Source organism: Rhincodon typus, chromosome 11 (genome assembly GCF_021869965.1).
Source record: "Rhincodon typus isolate 14 chromosome 11, sRhiTyp1.1, whole genome shotgun sequence".
In the NCBI taxonomy this organism is placed as follows: domain Eukaryota; kingdom Metazoa; phylum Chordata; class Chondrichthyes; order Orectolobiformes; family Rhincodontidae; genus Rhincodon; species Rhincodon typus.
Window position 1 is genome coordinate 768,954 of NC_063342.1, and position 18,206 is coordinate 787,159.

The 18,206-nt window shown below is 43.6% G+C and overlaps 1 protein-coding gene across 1 annotated transcript in view; it reads right to left on the bottom strand.

Annotated features, from left to right (window-relative positions):
- Window positions 1-5,078: 5,078 nt before the first annotated feature.
- The window catches only part of ndufv3 (NADH:ubiquinone oxidoreductase subunit V3), a 13,898-nt gene continuing 770 nt past the window's right edge, over window positions 5,079-18,206 (bottom strand). The window contains exons 3-5 of the mRNA XM_048602641.1: window positions 17,192-17,273; window positions 8,754-9,473; window positions 5,079-5,345 (exon numbers count right to left, since the gene is read on the bottom strand). Of these exons, the coding sequence (XP_048458598.1) occupies window positions 5,173-5,345; window positions 8,754-9,473; window positions 17,192-17,273 (975 nt within the window). The 3' untranslated portion in view covers window positions 5,079-5,172. The remainder of the gene's footprint in view (window positions 5,346-8,753; window positions 9,474-17,191; window positions 17,274-18,206) is intronic.

Here is an 18,206-nt window from a genome sequence, read left to right on the forward strand (position 1 = left end):
CTGGGAAAATAGATGATTGGGAGAATGAAAGCAAACTGGTAAATCAGTTCAATGGTCTCGCTTTTTGATTCCGACGTTCAGAGTTTCCTTCTCCAGCTAGCTGCACCCTTGGTGTTCACTTGTCTTTCACCCGGACCTTCCACTGGTTTGCAAGTACAGAGCAACTGATTCATCTGGAAGGAGCAAATTACTGCAGATGCTGGAAACTGGATTGAAAACAACAAATGTTGGAAATCACAGCAGGTCAGGCAACATCCATGGAGAGAGAGCAAGCTTGTGTTGCCTGACCTGCTGTGATCTCCAATATTTGTGATTCACATGGAAAATGTCTCTGATTTATCAATTCAAAAGTTACAAATGACAACAACCACTGCAGGAAAGGCAACTTTTTTTTTCATTTAAACTAAGTATTCTCTTACTGCAGAGATTAGGCAGCTTCTGCTGGGAAGAACAACTGCACACACTTCTGTGCCTTTTCTCTCTCTCGCTGTGTCTGTGTCTCTGTGACTTAACTCCAATTGCAAACTCCTCTGTTAACTGAGAATTAATCAGCTTCTCTTGTAAACAACTCTTCCATTCCTGTTCATCTGCACATTGCAGGAAGCCATAACTACAAAGACCAAGTTCACAATATCACTGTGAAATTAAGCAGCCATCCCAGTAAATTCCTGTTTTTATAACTTAGAAAATAGAAGCTAGAGTGGGCAATGCTCCCCTTTGAACCAGTTCCACCATTCAATATGATCATGTCCGATCATCCTACTCAGGACTCTGTCCCCACTTTTGCCCATACCCATTGATCACTTTGGCCCCAAAAACTATACCCAACTCTTTCTGGAAAATGTTCAATGTTTTGGCCACAACCACTTTCTGCAGCAAAGAACTCCACAGACTCCCCATTCTCTGGGTAAAATTTCTCCTCATCTCATTCCTAAATGGCCTATCCCAAATCCTTAAACTATGACCCCTGATTCTTGACTTCCTGCCACCAGGAATATCCTTCCTGTTTTTACCCTGTCTGGTCCTGTTAGAATTTTATAAGTTTATATGAGATATCACCCTCATTCTTCTAAACTCCACTGAATATAGTTCTAACCAATCCACTCTCATTTCATATGTCAGATTTGCCATCCCAGGAATCAACCTGGTAAACCTTTGTGACACTCTTTCCACAATTTGAGCAGCTTCCTCAGATAAGGAGACTGAAACTGCACACAATGCTCCAGACGTGGTCTCAGCAAGGCCCCGTATAATTACAAGACATCCCTGTTCCTGTATTTGAATGTTATTGTTTTGAAGGTCAACAAAGCACTTGACTTCTTGGCTAAGATAATGAGGTGTAGAGCTGGATGAACACAGTAGGCCAAGCAGCATCAGAGGAGCAGGAAAGCTGACGTTTCGGGTCTAGACCCTTCTTCAGAAATTTCTACCTTGTTATCTCAGATTCTCCAGCATCTGCAGTTCCTACTATCTCTGACTTCTTGGCTGCCTGCTCTACCTGCATGCTTACATTGAGTGACTGGTGCACAAGGACAGCTAGGTCTCATTGCATCTCCCTCTTGCCCAATCTATAGCCATTCAGATAATCATCTGCCTTCATGACATTGCTTCTGAAGTGGATGACCTCATATACTTCATCTACTATGTACTGCCCTACTCACTTCTCCAATTTACAATGAAGCAGCTCTGCATTCTCCTCTCAGCTCATCCTCCCACCCAGCTTTGCATCATCTGCAAACCTGGAGATATTGCACTTGGTTCCTCATCCAAATCATTTATATATATATATACACATTTGAATAGCTGGGATTCAAGCAGTAATGCCTAAGGTACCCTAGTAGTCACTTGCTGCCACTCAGAAAAAGACCCGATTATTCCCACTCTCTGTTTGGTCTCCCAACCAGTTCTCTATCCATGTACATTACTTCAGTTCCATGCACTAGTCAATGGTAACCCCCAGGATGTTGATAGTGGGGGATTCAGTGATTATAACACCATTGAATCAGTGAGCGTGATGGTTAGATTGTCATTTGTGATGGCCATTGTCTGGCACTTTTCATGTATGTTACTTGCCACAGGACTGCCTGACATATTGTCCAGGATTTTGGATACAAAATGATGAAGGTTATGCTTCAGTTATACAGGGCACGGTGAGAACACACCTGAAGTATTGTGTACACTATTGGTAACTTTATTTATGGAAGGACGTAAATGCATTACAGGCACTCTGAGGTTTACGAGATTGATACCTGGAAAGAGTGTGTTGTCTTCTAAAGAAAGTTCGGACAGGGTAGGTCTGTATCCACTAGGGTTTGTAAGAGTAATCGATGACTTTACAAAACAGATAAAATAATGAGGGAACAAGGTGTAGAGCTGGATGAACACAGCAGACCAAGCAGCATCAGAGGAGCAGGAAGGCTGACGTTTCGGGCCTAGACCCTTCTTCAGGAATTCTTCAATTTTCTGAAGAAGGGTCCAGGCCCGAAACATCAGCCTTCCTGCTCCTCTGATGCTGCTTGGCCTGCTGTGTTCATCCAGCTCTACACCTTGTTATCTCAGTTTCTCCAGCATCTGCAGTTCCTGCTATCTCTAAAATAATGAAGGGTTTAGACAGGGTGAAGGTGGAGAGGATATTTCCTCCTATGTGAAATCTAAAACTAAGGGTCTTTTGTTTAAAAATCAGCGCTCACCCATTTGGACCAAACTAGGAGAAATTATTTCAGAGACCAATAAATCTTGCAACTCTCTTCCTGAAAAGGATGTGAAGGGAGACTCCTTGAACATTTTTTAAGACAGAGGTGGATAGATTCTTTTCAAGTAAGGGGGAGAAATGTAGATTTGAGGTTACAATCTGATTAGCCATGATCTTATTGAATGACTTACTCCTGCTGTTCATTCATATGTTATTACTTAGATCTTGCTACATTTGGGCATGGCCTGCTTCAGTATCTGAGGAGTCGCAAATGGTACTGAACATTTTGTAATCATCAGCAAACATCCCTACTTCTGACCTTAGGATAAAGATCATCAGTGTAGTTGAAGATGGTTGGGCCTAGGGCACTAGCCTGATGAGCTGTTGTAGAGATGTGACCTCTTCACATTGATTCCAGCTTTGCAAGGGCTCCTTGATGCCACACTCAGCCAAATACCTCACCTCTGGAGTTCAGCTCCTTTATTCATGTTTGGACCAAGGCTGCAATGAGGCAGGGTACTGATTGACCTGGTGATTTATCAGCCAAATGGACGGTAGGATTTTTTGATGCTTTATATAATTTGGTAATCAGAGTAGCTTTTTTAGCCATTTCAGATGCTATGGGTCTGGAATCAAACACATACTAGACCAAGTAAGGACATTAGTGAACTAATGTATTTTATGATGATCAACAGTGGGTTTTTTTTTATTGAAACTGCACCATTTACCATGAGAAGATTTGAACCCCAGTCCCTAGAGCATTAGGTCTCAGGATCACTCGTCAAATGACAATACCACTCTGCCATCACCTTTCCATCGGGCACTCCTAGCTCTGGCGTACTCTTTTGGTCAGAGTATGGCTAGTTTAGTTCTGTTTCTGCTCAATGCTAACCTCTGGGACATTGACAATCAGGGATTCAGTGATGGTATGCTACTGAAAGCCATTGGGCAATAGTTCGATTCTGTTTCTTGCTGGAGATGATCATTGTCTGGCATGAACATTACCTACTATTTGGCTGGCCAAACAGTTTAATATTTTCTCAACTTTTGTATCATCCAATACTACAGTCTCTCTGTTCACTCAGTGCTGGAGTCTTTGACATTACAGTCTCTACATTAGATTAATGCTTTGTTGATTGATGTTACAATCTCCCTGTTAGATTTGCGCTGGATATTGTAGACTGATATATAACTTATCACACACACTAAATTAGACATGCGCCAAGTGGATGATCCAACTTAAGTGTACTCCAGAGGTCCCCAGCAATGTCCGACAATGACCATCTCCAACAAGAGAATCTCCTCACCATAGGAATAAATCACCAGACAAAACGAAGAACAGGGGCACTGCTATCCAAAGCCAGCTCTAGTCTGGCTGCAGAACATAGTCTGACTCAAGATCTCAGTCACAGGGAAGGCTTATTACTCACTTCAGTGGTGAACTGAGTTTTCAGTTAATTTCTGTTTTGTTCACAATTCCCAAATGTAACCACAATCAGGGCTCAAACCTCCCAGTGAAAAGGCACAACCACAGGATTCATTCATGGCCTGAACTAGATGTGGGAGCAAGGGGTGGGCGTGTGAGCACTCGTGCGTGTGCATGCCTATATGAGGGAGGGGTTGGGAATGAAAGCAGTTGGTTGGTTGGTGAGTCCCAACCAAACTGTCTGCATCTGAAGTTGTCACCTGAAATCAGGCTCTGTCACAGGCTCTCAATCATAGCACATGTCATAACACAAGGAGCAAAGTGGGCTAATCAGCCGCTCAAGCCTACTACACCGTCTATAAGATCATGCTTGATCCGCCCCAAATCTCAACTCCTCTTTCATATTAGCTCCTCACAGCCTCAACTCCCAATATTACAATAATTCCATTTCAAGAATTCCAGACATTCACTCAAGAAATTCCTTCCATCTCAATTTTAAATTAATGTCCCATTATGCTGTAACTACATCCCCTAGTTCAAGATTGTTCCACTAATGTAAACATTTTTTCAACATCTTCCTTATCAAACGCCCTCAGAATTGTATACGCTTCAATAAGATTGTCCCTCACTCTTATAAACTCTAATGAATAAAGGTCTAACCTGTTCAGCTGTCCTTGATAAATAGCTGAGCGAATCTTTTTTGAACTGCCTCCAATGCCTGTACATCCTGCTTTAAATACAGGGAGCTAAACTGGGTAAAGTACCCCAAGTACCTCATCAACATGGTGTAGAGTTGTAAAACCCCCTAGTAATAAAGGCCAAAATTCTATTTGCTTTCCTAAGGAAAGAGTCTTACATTTGCCAGTGAACAATGGTACAGGCAGAGGAGGAGGTGCTCACTCACTGATATGCAGTAAAGTAATAAACCAGGGGAAGGGTTGTTGGTATTACACACATTTGTGAAGGTGAGCTTTGTTTTTTTTTTATTTGTGGTGAGCTCCATCTCAGGTTCTGGACACACTGAAGCATCAGGGACAACACAATATGCGAGGAATTAGTGATGAGGGGTTATTCTTCCTGAGGAGGGTTGGGGTAATCTGTACTTTGCCATGTCCACATCCAGATCTATGAAGGTTAGGGGGTTGTAATCATGGTGCTGGGTGTTCTTGTAAGTGGAAGTGTCCAAGACTTCGTGATCAGGCTCCTCCACACGCTTTCCCACTGACTCTGCACAAAACAAAAATAATTGAGAAAATGTTCATTATAGTCATTGAGTATTCCCTGTCTCCTGATGTCTATCACAGTCTTTACACCTGTGTATCCCAGTGTCTCCAGGTGTTTCCCAGTCTTCCACAGTTGTCCCACCTCAGTGTATGCCAGTCTCCTGGTGTTTCACAGTCTCTTTGTATCCCAATCTTTGAGAATATCACAATCTCTTGGTGTCTCCCCACCTCTGAGTATCCGTCTCCCAGTGTATGCCACCCTCCCAGCATCTCCCCACCTCCCAGAGAATCTCAACCTCCAAGTTTATCCCAGAGTTTCCAAACTCCTGGATGGTTGGTTGATATCCTGGGTATGAAAGGGGATCTTTTTGTCACTATCTGTCTCAAACTGGACACTCCACAACGAGACCAATCACTCCACACTGAGCTCTGCTGTCAATGTTGGTGCATGAACATTCGGCTAGTTCAGCTACAATTCCTTCTAGAGTGAGTAGCATACAACCATCAACAGAATGGCTGAAAAAGTGTCTAGGACTAGTGACTTTCTTTGTCTCATGCCTGTATCTGTTGTAGCCTTTCTGAGAGGGAGTCAAGATATATCAGTGCAGTCCATTACCCCACTCGGGTACCTTAGCTCCGTCTGTCACCCCATTCAAATTCACAGACAATGGCTGTACAGGCACAAAGGGCTGAGTGGTCTACTCTTGATCCTACATCCTATGTTCTTGTTATCACGTTTTGTTCATCAGTGATTTAATGTTGTCCTAAGTATTCCATTCAGATACATTGGTGCAGACTGAATCTCTCTAATTTACCTCAGTACCATTGATTGACACTCAAGTGATTTGACAATCTGACCATGATCCATCTCACTCTGCTTGCAAGACCTTCCTATTAGACAATAGTTGGTAAGAATTTTCTTTGAGATTTGGGACCTCAATATCAAGATCAATTAGGGATTCTGAGCCCAGACGTACCAGTAACAGGTCCCCAGTGTCCTCTTACGTGGGCACCTCCACGTTTGCAATCCAATGGACACAAGCTGGCTCAATTAGAGGAGCAGAGCACAGGAGCTTTGATATCCCCATCAGAGAAGGTTCGGATTCAAGGTCACCCGATATGGAGGTGTTTTCAGGTATCTGGATACAGATTGGAATGTATGAAGATGAAGACAATGAGGCCCCTCAGAGTAGAAGGGAAACCATTCCTCGGAAATTGTTTTGGGTTCCTACTGTAACCTTTCCATCAATGCAGCACGGTGGCCCTGTAGCCTCCTTTAGAGACCACCTCCATTGAACTTCTGGTCTCCACAAAGAATCCCCAAATCACAGGAGGAGGCCATTCAACCCATTACGTCTGCACCGGCTCTGCAAATGAACATTTCATGTAGTGCCAGTTCCACAGCTTCTCCTCATTACCTCAACTCCCATTTCAATTTCTCACTTGAACCTACCTCCACCACACACTCACAGAGCACACTCCAAATCTGAACCACCCACTGTGTAAAGAGGTTTCTGCCCCAGATTGGCTATTTAATAGGGCCGCCTACTGATCCCACTTCACACCAGCATATGGGAACACTCACTGTTATCAGAAATGTGATGAGAAGAATAAGGGAAGACTTCCTGACATAGCTCCCCAGTTGTCCTGGTCCCTCCACTTCAAAACCAGGCTCCTCCGGGCTGGCAAAATTCTACTCAGTAAGTGAATGAACAAATATGAAAGAAGGTACAGCACTCAAATGAATCTGCCTTCCCGCCACACTCTCAGACAGTACATCCCAGACCCTAACCACTCGAGTGAACCTGCCCCCCTCACACTCTCAGACAGTACATTCCAGACCCTATTCCCTAACTGGATTAAAAAAGTTTTTTCTCATAGCATTTTTGCTTTCTTTGGCTAATTACACTAAACCTGTGACTTTTTGTTCTCAATCCTTCCACCAATGGGTACAGTTTTTCCCAATTTCCTCTGTCTGGACCTCTTGTGATTTTGAACACTTTGATCAAACCTCCCCATAACCTTCTATTCTCCAAACAGAACAGGCCCAACGTATCCAGTCTTTGTACAAAGCTGAACTCCCCTCAGCCATGGAACCATTCTGGTGGATATTTACTGCACTCTCTCTAACATGTTCATATTCTTCCGGAAGTAGTATCCACGTCCGGAACACAACACTGCAGCTGAGCCCAAACCAGTGGTTTCTGTGAGTTTAACACAACAGCCTCTTATTCTGATTGTTATTCACTCACCCACCCTCCCCAGCTATTTATAATGTTCCTATCTTGTAGGTGTTCCTAACCTTGTATGCCTCGCTTTGTCTAAACACCCATGATCTGTATGTTTTTGTTTGATGATCTGCCTGTACTGCTTGCAAAACAAAGCTTTTCACTGCACTTACACTACAATAAATCAAATCAAATCGCCACTGAAAGAAATTCCACTCTCAAGAAAGTTTACTCTGATCAGCAAATAAAACATCTAACATCTGACAGTGTACATCCTGAGTTTCTTTATTCATTCATGAAATGAGGGCATCGCTGACCAGGCAGCATTTATTGCCCATCCCTAATTGCCTGGAGGGCAGTTAAAAGTCAACCTCATTGTTGTGGGTCTGAAGTCACATGTAGGTCAGACTAGGTAAGGATGGCAGTTTCCTTCCCTAAAGGACATTAGTGAACCAGATGGGTTTTTCCAACAATCGACAATCATCATTATCATTAGATTCTTAACTCCACATATTTATTGAATTCAAATTCCACCATCTGCTGTGGCGGGATTCAAACCCAGGTCCCCCAAACATTATCTGGGTCCCTGGATTAACAGTCAAAGATAATACCACAAGGCCATTGCCTCCCCCTTGTGATGCTGGCTATCACCTCACTCGGCAATGCAAGTGAAAGGTCAGCCCTGAAATGTTAACTCTGTTTCTTTCTCCACGGATGTGGTCTGACCCAAGTTTCACTAGAATTTTGCTTTCACTTCTGACCTTTGATCCTGTCACACTCATTCCTATTGCTGCTCAGAAAGCTGTGACCTTTCATGTTGTGAAGGTGCTAATGTGCACAGCATTAAGGTAGTATAAGGTAGGGGTGGAAGTTAGATAGACCTTAGTTTTAGGGTAAAAGTTTGGCACAACATCGTGGGCCAAAGGGCCTGAACTGTGCTGTACTGTTCTATGTTCTATTAACTCAAGAGGCTCCAAAACATATCTCTCTGGTCTTAAATTGCTCGTGGCTGCTTGTTTCTACAATAATCTTCTAGCTGTGCTCACTGTCACTTTAAAGATTGCCTGTCCTCTCAGTATTTTAAAAGCATGTACGAGGTGGTCTCTAATTCTGTCCAGTTATGGATGCTGACTACAGACAGTGAGCCCAGAGCCCATTCTCAAGGTGAAATTAAACTGGAGTACCATGTGGTGTGTCAGCTGAAGCTGGGTCAGTAGCTTCTGGGCTTCTCTCTTCGGTTGGTTCTTGACTCTCCCCCTGTGCTGGGAGAACCCATTCTCTTGATGGGCTGCTTGGTGTGGTTTCTTGAGTTCTTAAAGTGTTTCTTGGTAGAAAGCTTGCTTCTGGTGCTGTTACTGTAGCTTCAGCCCTATCACAGGCAGCACTGCTTAGTAAGTCATGGTTCCCCTGTGCAGCTAGTATCTCTCTCCCCTCCCCTTTACTCAGCTCCATGCGAGTCGAATCCTTGGAGACTGGCACTTTGACAGTTTGAGGTAATTCCTGTGGTTCTGTAACCAGTCTTCCTCGGTCCCCCTCTGCCCTTTCCCTTGTCCAGTCAGCACCACTCAGCACAGGTTCAGGCTTTGAAAATTCAGCTGGAGTCTTTACAGCATCTTTAGTCACGGTTTCTTCATCAGAGTCAGAGCTGGAGTCAGAGCTGGAGCTGGACTCTTCATGAGCTGTTGATTTCTCAGCCACAGGCTCTGCATTGGCTGCTACTGAACACACATCACCTCCTGGAGTGCTGGTTGTGGAGTTGAGTGCCTCTCCCAATAAGGGGTCAGGAATTTTCCTGGGAAAGAGCAGCACTGTTTTCTTGGACAAGAGGCTTGCTCGCTCTGTGCTAGTTATCTCTGTCGATTGAATGGGGGAATCTCTGCTCGAGATCTCAGCAGCCTCAGCTCCTGTGTGACAGAGAGTGAAGGGCAATGGTCAGCACACTGAAGCAGTCCAGCTCAAACCACTGCCACCACCATAGATCAGTCAGTCTGCCATCAAAGAAATGCTCAAACACAAAAAACTTCATTCTGTTTCCTTAAATCTGCAAGTCACAATCAGTAACAAAAGAATGGAGAATTTTGTGCAAAATTACGCAGTAGCAGCAGAATCCACTTAATATCAAGCAACAGATTGGATTGTAAGTGCACCAATCAGCACAGCCGCACAAAGACAGAGCCTGGAGCAGACTGGGAACTAAGAGCGCAATGAGCAAGATGACACCAGCAAAGGGCTGAGATGGGGTATACAGGTGAGAGATGGGGGGGGTGGGGAAGAGGAGGGGAAAAGAGAGGGGAGGTAGAGAGAGAGAGACAGCATGAGAGTGTGAAAGACAGAGAGAGAGGCAGGCTATGAGGGAAAAGGTATTCATCAAAGTGCCACAGAGGAGAGTTGTTATGAAGGTCCAAGGCAACTGGAAGCAGAGGCTGCAGTTAGTGACTAGCAGCTGGATGGCATTGACATCCTCCAGGGTCAGTTTTTGGAACCTTTTTCTGACCATCTAGACTCAGCCACTGAGAGCAGCCTTACAAAGTCTACAGCTGATTAAACACTTAGTAACACATTCAACAGAAGGGAACAGTTATAGACTTGACGATCTCATAGACAAGGTGATGAAAGGAGCAGAAAAATAGCAGATGGATTTGAAATCGGAACAAAAACAAAGTTGCTGGAAAAGCTCAGCAGGTCTGGCAGCATCTGTGAAAGAGAAAACAGAGTTAATGTTTCGGGTCCGGTGACCCTTCCTCAGAACTGAAATTGGAGATGTGCTCAGCTATTTCCTTGCTGGGGACTGATATGAAGCATGATGCACAATAAATGTAGGTGAGTGCGACTTGCTGCATGTGAGTGCTGCTTGTTTTTTCTTTATTCATTCACAGGATGAGGGCGTCGCTGACCAAGCAGCATTTATTGCCCATCCCTAATTGCCCAAAGGGCAGCTCAGAGTCAACCACATTGCTGTGGGTCTGCAGTCACCATGTAGGCCAGACCAGATGAGGATGGCAGTTTCCTTCCCTAAAGGACACTAGTGAACCAGATGGGTTTTTCTGACAATTGGCAATGGATTCACAGTCATCATTAGATTCTTAATTCCAGATATTTTATTGAATTCAAATTCCACCATCTGCTGTGGCAGGATTTGAACCTAGGTCCCCAGAACATTATCTGGGTCTCTAGATTAATAGTCCAGCGATAATACCACTAGGCCATTGCCTCCCCGAGAGTACTTCGGAGTTGGGTGAAAACAGGGAGTTTAGTGAGACAGGGAGTAGGTGAAGCTGAAAAACTGAGTGTGGTGCTCAATCTCAGTGTGGACAGTTCAGAGAGTGACACTGTCCCAAAACAAACAGCCAACTGGTAAACACTACCTGCAGAGTATTTTCTGACAGCTTTTGAAGCATAATATATTAGCTTAAATAAAGGTAAGGACTTTCAATTGTAATCGGTGTTTTGAAACAGAGGAAGGTCCCTAACTTAATTAAATTCCCCTAAAAGGGAGTAACTAGCTTAATTTAGAGAGGAGTCATGACAGGAGACCTCAGATCCGTGCACTCCTCTTGTGCAAACTGGGACATAATGGATGTTTCCAGTGTCCCTGATGACTACCAGAAACTTGTCCAGCTGCAACTACTGGCTCATGGCTTTTTCAGAGCTGGTGCCATGGGTGGATCTCACTGTGGAGCATCCGCGATGCTGAGAATGTCATGGATAGCATATTTAATAGATCGTCACCCTGCAGGTGAGGATTACACAGGCAGAATGGGAATGGGTGACCATAAGACAAAGTAAGAGACTCAGGGAGGAAGTACAGGAGTCCCCTTTGGCCATCCTCCTCTCAGACAGATATAGAGCTTTGGCTACTATTGTGGGGGGGGATGAACTTTCGAGAAAAGCAGCTTTAGTCAAGTTCAGGGCCCTGCTGGTGGCTCTACTGAACAGAAGGGGAGGAAAACGAGCAGTACAGCCATAGCGATAGGGAATTCAGTAGTAAAAGGTACAGACAGCTGCTTCTGCGGCCACAGACGTGAAATCAGGATTGTATGTTGCCACCTTGGTACCAGGATCACGGATGTCACAGAGCGGCTGCAGGACATCATGGAATGGGAGGATGAACAGCCAGTGATCACGGTACACGTTGGCACCAATGGCACAGGTGAACAAAGGGATGAGGACCTGAAATCTGAATATAGGAAGCTAGGAGATAAATTAAAATGCAGGGCCTCAAGTACAATAATGTCAGGACTCGTCCCAGAGCCACTGGCTGGCGAGAGCAGGAATAACAGGATAGATCAGGTAAATGCATAGCTAGAAAAATGGGGTACCAGATTTAGATTGTTGAGGCATTGGGGCCATTTCTGGGGAAGTGGGATCTGTACAAGCCAGACAGGTTGCATCTGAGCTGAGCTGGGGCAAATATCCTTGCAGGTGCTTTTCCTAGTTCCTTTGGTAAAGTTTTACATGAGTATGGCATGGGAATAGGAATAGAATGCTTTCTATCTGGATGCACCACAGCTTGGTACAGCAGCTGCTCTGCCCAGGACCATAAGAAAGTACAGAAAGTTGTGAACACAGCCCAGACAATCATGGAGGCCATCCTTCCATCCATTGACTCCATCTACACTTCTTGTTGCTGTGAAAAGGCAGCCAACATGATCAAAAACCCCTCCCTGATTATAATCTCTGCTAACCTCTCCTGTCAGGCAGAAGACACAAAAACTTAAACACACATACCAACAAGTTCAAGAACAGCTTCTCCCCTGCTGTCATTAGACTTCTGAATGGACTTCTCAAATTTCAAATCTAATGTGAATCTTGCCTTTTGTGCACCTTCTTTGCAGCTGTAACTTTGTATTCCTCATTCGGTTCAATTACCCTATGATCTTTGTATGTTATGATCTGCCTGTTGTGCACACAAAACAAAACCTTTCACTGTACTTAGGTACATGTGACAATAATAAATCAAACCAAATCCAGAGAAGGAAACAGGAAATACACATTAGTTTGTGATGTAGTTAGTGACTAAGAAAAATGTAGAAACAAGGATTAAAAAGCATCCAGGAAATGTAAATGTGAGGTCATGTGTTTTCGTAGGAATAACAGCTAAATGGACTATTATGTAAGTGGTGAATAATTGCAGCATTTTGTCGTGCAGAGGGACTGGAGTGTCCTTGTGCATGAATCACAAAGTTGGTTTGCAGGTGCAGTGGGTAATTAAGATGACAAATGGAATATTGTCCTTCATTGCTAGAGGGATGGAGTTTAAAAACAGGGAGGCTATGCTGCAGCTGTATAGGGTGCTGGTGAGGCCATACCTGGAGTACTGTGTACAGTTTGGTCTTCCTACTTGAGAAAGTATGTACTGGCATTGGAGGGGGTGCAGAGGAGGTTCACGAGGTTGATTTGAGAGGGTTGCCTTTTAAGAAGAAATTGAGTAGACTGGGACTATACTCATTGGAATTTAGAAGAATGAGGGGGGATCTTATAGAAACATTTAAAATATGAAGGGAATAGATAAGATAGAAGCAGGGAGGTTATTTCCACTGGCGGGTGAAACTAGAAGTAGGGGGCATAGCCTCAAAATAAGGGGAAGCAGATTTAGAACTGAGCTGAGGAGGAACTTCTCCATCCAAAGGACTGTGAATCTGTGGAATTCCCTGCTCAGTGAAGCAGTTCAGCCTCATTGAATACTTTTAAAGCAAAGAGAGGTAGATTTTTAAAGAGTAAAGGAATTCAGGATTATGGTGAGCAGGTGACTGAGTGGAGCCGAGTCCATGAGAAGATCAGCCATGATCTTGTTGAATGGCGAAGCAGGCTCGATGGGCCAAATGGCCTACTCCTGCTCCTACTTATGCTCAAAGAAAACAGACAAAGTTAAGCTGTTTAAACTTCAAGACGAGGAATATTACAAACAAGGCAGTTAGTTAAAGGCACAGGTAGACACATGGAAGCACAGTGTTGTTGCTATAACAGAAGCTTGGTTAAAGGGGGACAAAATTGACAGCTCAACATCCTAGGAAATGGAGTTTTCAGGCAGGATAGAGTGCCAAAAATGGAGAGGGGTAGCTGTATTGATTAAAGAATCAATTACAGTTATTCGGGGAGGGGGGTGGTATACGAAGCAGGTTAACAAATAAGGCTTTATGGGTTGAGCTTAGAAATTAAAAAAGGGGCAGTTACACTACTAGGAGTACACTACACAGCCCCAAATAATGACAGGGAGATAGAAGAACACACATGTAGACACATTTCTGCCTATGGGAATAAGAGGGCAAGAACAGCAGGAGACTTTAAATATCCCAACAGCAACTGGGTTACAAATAATATAAGGGGCACTGAGGGTGAAAAATTCATATTGTGTGTCCAGGAACCTTTTCTGAAATGATATGTGACAAGCCCAATGAGAGGAGATGCAATTCTAGATTTAGTTTTGAGAAATGAAGATAGACAAATGGGTGAAGTGACAGTGTGCGACCGTGCCAGGATAGTGACTGCAATTCGGCTAGAGCTGGTATTAGTGTGGGAAAGGACAGAGATAAATCAGGAAGAAAGGTTTTACACTTGGTGGGGGGAGTAAATGTTACAAAACTGTGAAATGATTTGGCTGAGGTGGACTGGACAGGACTGCTAAAGGATAAATCAGTGGTAAACTGGGGGGAGGCGCTAAATGTGAGATCCTTGTGGCACAAAGCAGATATGTCCCCTCCAGAAATTAGAACGGTACTATCATATCTAGATCCCCAACGTTGTCTAGAAAAATACAGGGGAAGATTAAACAGAAAAAGAAAGCTCAACTCTGCAGATAGCCTGGAGGAGTATAGAAAGTACAAGGATCAAGTTTAAAAAGAAATAAGGAAATCAAAGAGAGGACATGAAAAAATATTAGCAAGCAAGACCAAGGAAAACCCAAAGATGTTTTACTGGTATATAAAGTGCAAAAGGATAGTCAAGGAAAAAGTGGGACCTACCAGAGATGAAGAAGGGAACTTGTGTGAAGATGCAGTGGATGATGGAAAGAATTTTAGATGATTTTTTCATCTCCACAAAGGAAAGGGATGATGTGGATATAATAATCCAAGAGCAGCAGTGTGAAATATTGAACAACATGATAACACAAGAGGAAATGTTCGAGGAGTTGGAATCCTCGAAAGTAGAAAAGTTGCCAGGGCCGGATGGATTGTTCCCTGGGATGTTGAAGGACGTCAGTGAGGAAATAGCAGGTGCTCTGAGGATTATTTTCCAATCTTCACTAGACACAGGTGAGGTGCTGAAGGAAAGCAAATATATTATTTAAAAAGGATATGGCAAACAATTATAGGATATGCTTCGGTGGTGGGCAAATTGTTAGAATCAATCATGAGAGAAAGGCATGGGCTAGTCCGGGATAGCATAGCTTTGTAAGAGAAAGTCATACCTTTACAAATTTTGATTGAATTCTTTGTGGACGTGACAAGAGGATCAATGAGGGTAGTGGAGTGGATATTGTCTACATGGAGTTTAGTAAGGCATTTGACAAGATCCCACAAGCTAGACTGGACCAAAACGTAAAAGCCCATGGGTTACAGGGTAATGTGTCGAATTGGATCCAAAGTTAGCTTAGTTACAGGAAACAAAGGGTAATGGTCGATGGCTGCCCTTGCCAATGGAAAGCTGTTTCATATGATGTTCCTCAGGGCTCAGTGCTGGGACTCCTGCTCTTTGTTTTATACATGAGTTATAGATTCAGGCTAAGTGTCAGCAGGATTAGAAGGCAAGTGAAGAAAAGCTTCTTTTTTAAACAAAGAGGGTGTTGGGTGCATGGAATTCGCTGCTCGAGTTGGTGGTGGAGGCAGAGACCCTAAACTGTTGCAAAAAGTCCCTAGATCTGCACCTTAAGTGATGTAAGCTGCAGTGCTATGGGTGGTGTGTAGGAAGGTGGGATTAGAAAGGGCTTCTGGGTATCTTTGGATCGGCATGGACAACATGGGTCAAATGGCTCCCTCTGTGCTGTATCATTTCTATGAGTTGACTGACCTTAGTGTCCCTGACCACACATCTTTAAAGCTGGAAGGGTAAGGTGATTAAACCAGTATAAGGGTTAGCTGTGTTTGTAAATAGAAGGATGGAATATGAAAGTGAAGAGATTGTACTGGAAATTTATGAATCACAAGTTACACCTCAGCTCATGTATTACGTTAATTTACACCACACTTCAGCAAAGGTGTAAAAGCCTCCGAAAGGGAACAGAGTTCTGACTCATCCAGTATTCCCATCAGCTGGGATCATAACAAGATAGACAATCCATTCTGTCCAGGAATAACCAGAGATATGGATTTCAAATCATTGCAAAAAGATCTAGAGAGGAGAGAGAACTTTCCTCTCAAAGAATTGTCAGATTTGGAGCACTAGACCTGAAAAGAGTCAGAATCATAGAATCGCCACAGTGTGGAAACAGGTCCTTTGGCCCAAAATGTCCACACCGAACCTCAGAGCATCCCACCCAGATCCATCCCCCTATAAACCCACTTAATCTACACATCCCTGAACACTATGGGCAGTTTAGCATGGCCAATCCACCTAACCTGCACATCTTTGAACTGTGGGAGGAAACCGGAGCACCTGGAAGAAGCCCACGCAGACACAGGGAGAATGTGCAAACTCCACACAGACAGTCACCCGAGGGTCGAATTGAACCCAGGTCCCTGGCGCTGTGAGGCAGCAGTGCTAACCACTGAGCCACCGTGCTGCCTGCTGGTAGAAGCTGATCTCATAAATTCCATAAGGCAGTTGGAGAGCTATTAGAGGATGATGAACTAACATGGCTAGGGACAAAGAGCTCTTTCAAAGAACCAGAATAGTCCCAAAGGCGGAATGGGCACATTAAGTGCTAATGTACACTTTCTTCACCTTTCAAATGAATGTATGAAGAATAAACAAAACCCAGTCCATGGAGAATGGCACTACCCACTGCCTGACATCACAACAAACAGGTGAGAGCCAGTAACTCAATATGGTGACGTTACTGCAGTGTTCATCCAGAGGCCCAAACAAAACAAATGGTCTACCTTATGTGAAGGAAATCTTCTGCCCTTACCTGGTCTGGCCTAGAAGTGACTCCAAACTCACAGCAATGTGTTTGATTCTGAAGTGTCCCTTAAATATCCCAGCAAGCCATTTAGCTGTATTAAACTGCAGAGAAGGCGAAAGTTTAAAGAAGGTGTGAGAAGCCAAGCTTTTTGTTGATGCCCCACATCCCACAAAAAAAGTCTCCATTTGTAAAATCGAAAGTAGATCAACATCCAAAATATAATCTGTATCTCCAGACTGCTAATCAGTAACAATTAACCTGAGCCAATAGCTCCATGTCACTAACCTGTAACTAATAAGCCGTGGGCCTGTAACCAGGCAAACGGTCTGGATTTCACATAGGTGCCTGTACAAGAAAAAACTCATACATCCATGTGTCTCTTATTTTTAACTTTTGAAGTACGCAATGCTGTTAATATTCTGCATGGTGTGTTGGCAGAGAAGGGGAGGCAAGTTTATTTTAGGTCTTTATTTATAATACCAAATGTTTTCTTGTTGGGTCTCTCAAGTGCCCAGTATGAGGCTACAATCCCTAGTTATGGACAACATTCACATTCCTTACCCTTAACTTTCTTCTTCTTTTGTGGAGCTGTAGCCTTGGTAGTGAGAGTCACTGCTTGAAACCCCAACCTCACCATCAACACCTGAAATTCCAAAATCATCAAATATTCTATCGATAAGACAATATATAATAAATCGAGACATGTTGTAGCTCTTCACCTTACACACATCAGGATGAATGCATGAACGCCAAATTTCAATCACAAAATTTACACAACAGGGAAAAGAAACTGTGCTGACTGGATGTAAGTTGATTCTGCTTGGCCAAAGGTTTGCCACAGAGAAATGAATGGCAAACTTTCGGTCCTGTTCTCTGCAAGCAAAACGAAAATGTTCAAGCATTGCACCAATTTTTAAATTCCCTGGGAGTGTGGGGAATCTATAGTATCTCATTGGCTGAGATGTTGCAATGGAGAAGGGAATCAGAATTGATTTGACCACAAATAATCATTTTTCTCCTGAAAGTTGCTGCAATTGCTTTAATTTGCTATTCTTGCATTTAATTCTGATGGGTCCAAGATGAAAAACTGTGAAAATGCAATCTTCTGTTCAAGTTCTGCACTACAAATTGAATGTTTTAAAACTTGAAGATCTACATTTATATAGCACTTTTCAGGACCAGTGGACTTTTCAAAGGGTCTTACAGCAAATTAAGTACATTCTGAATTGCTGTCACTGTTGTAATGTGGAATTGTCAGGGTGTCCAACACTAATGAGGCTGGCTTTTGTGGGATGTGACTGTAATCAGCAACACCAGCATTTATTACTGCAGTCTGAGCTGGGGAGAGTGGGTTTGCTGGTGATTAGGGAGATGGGGAGCTATGGTGGAAGCGGGGTGTGTTGGGGGGCAGGGGGTTGTGGGATGGTGATGGCTCTCACAGTGAACCACAACATTCCCAGAGATAGTAGGAACTGCAGATGCTGGAGAATCTGTGATAACAAGGTGTAGAGCTGGATGAACACAACAGGCCAAGCAGCATCAGAGGAGCAGGAAGGCTCCAAGCAGCATCAGAGGA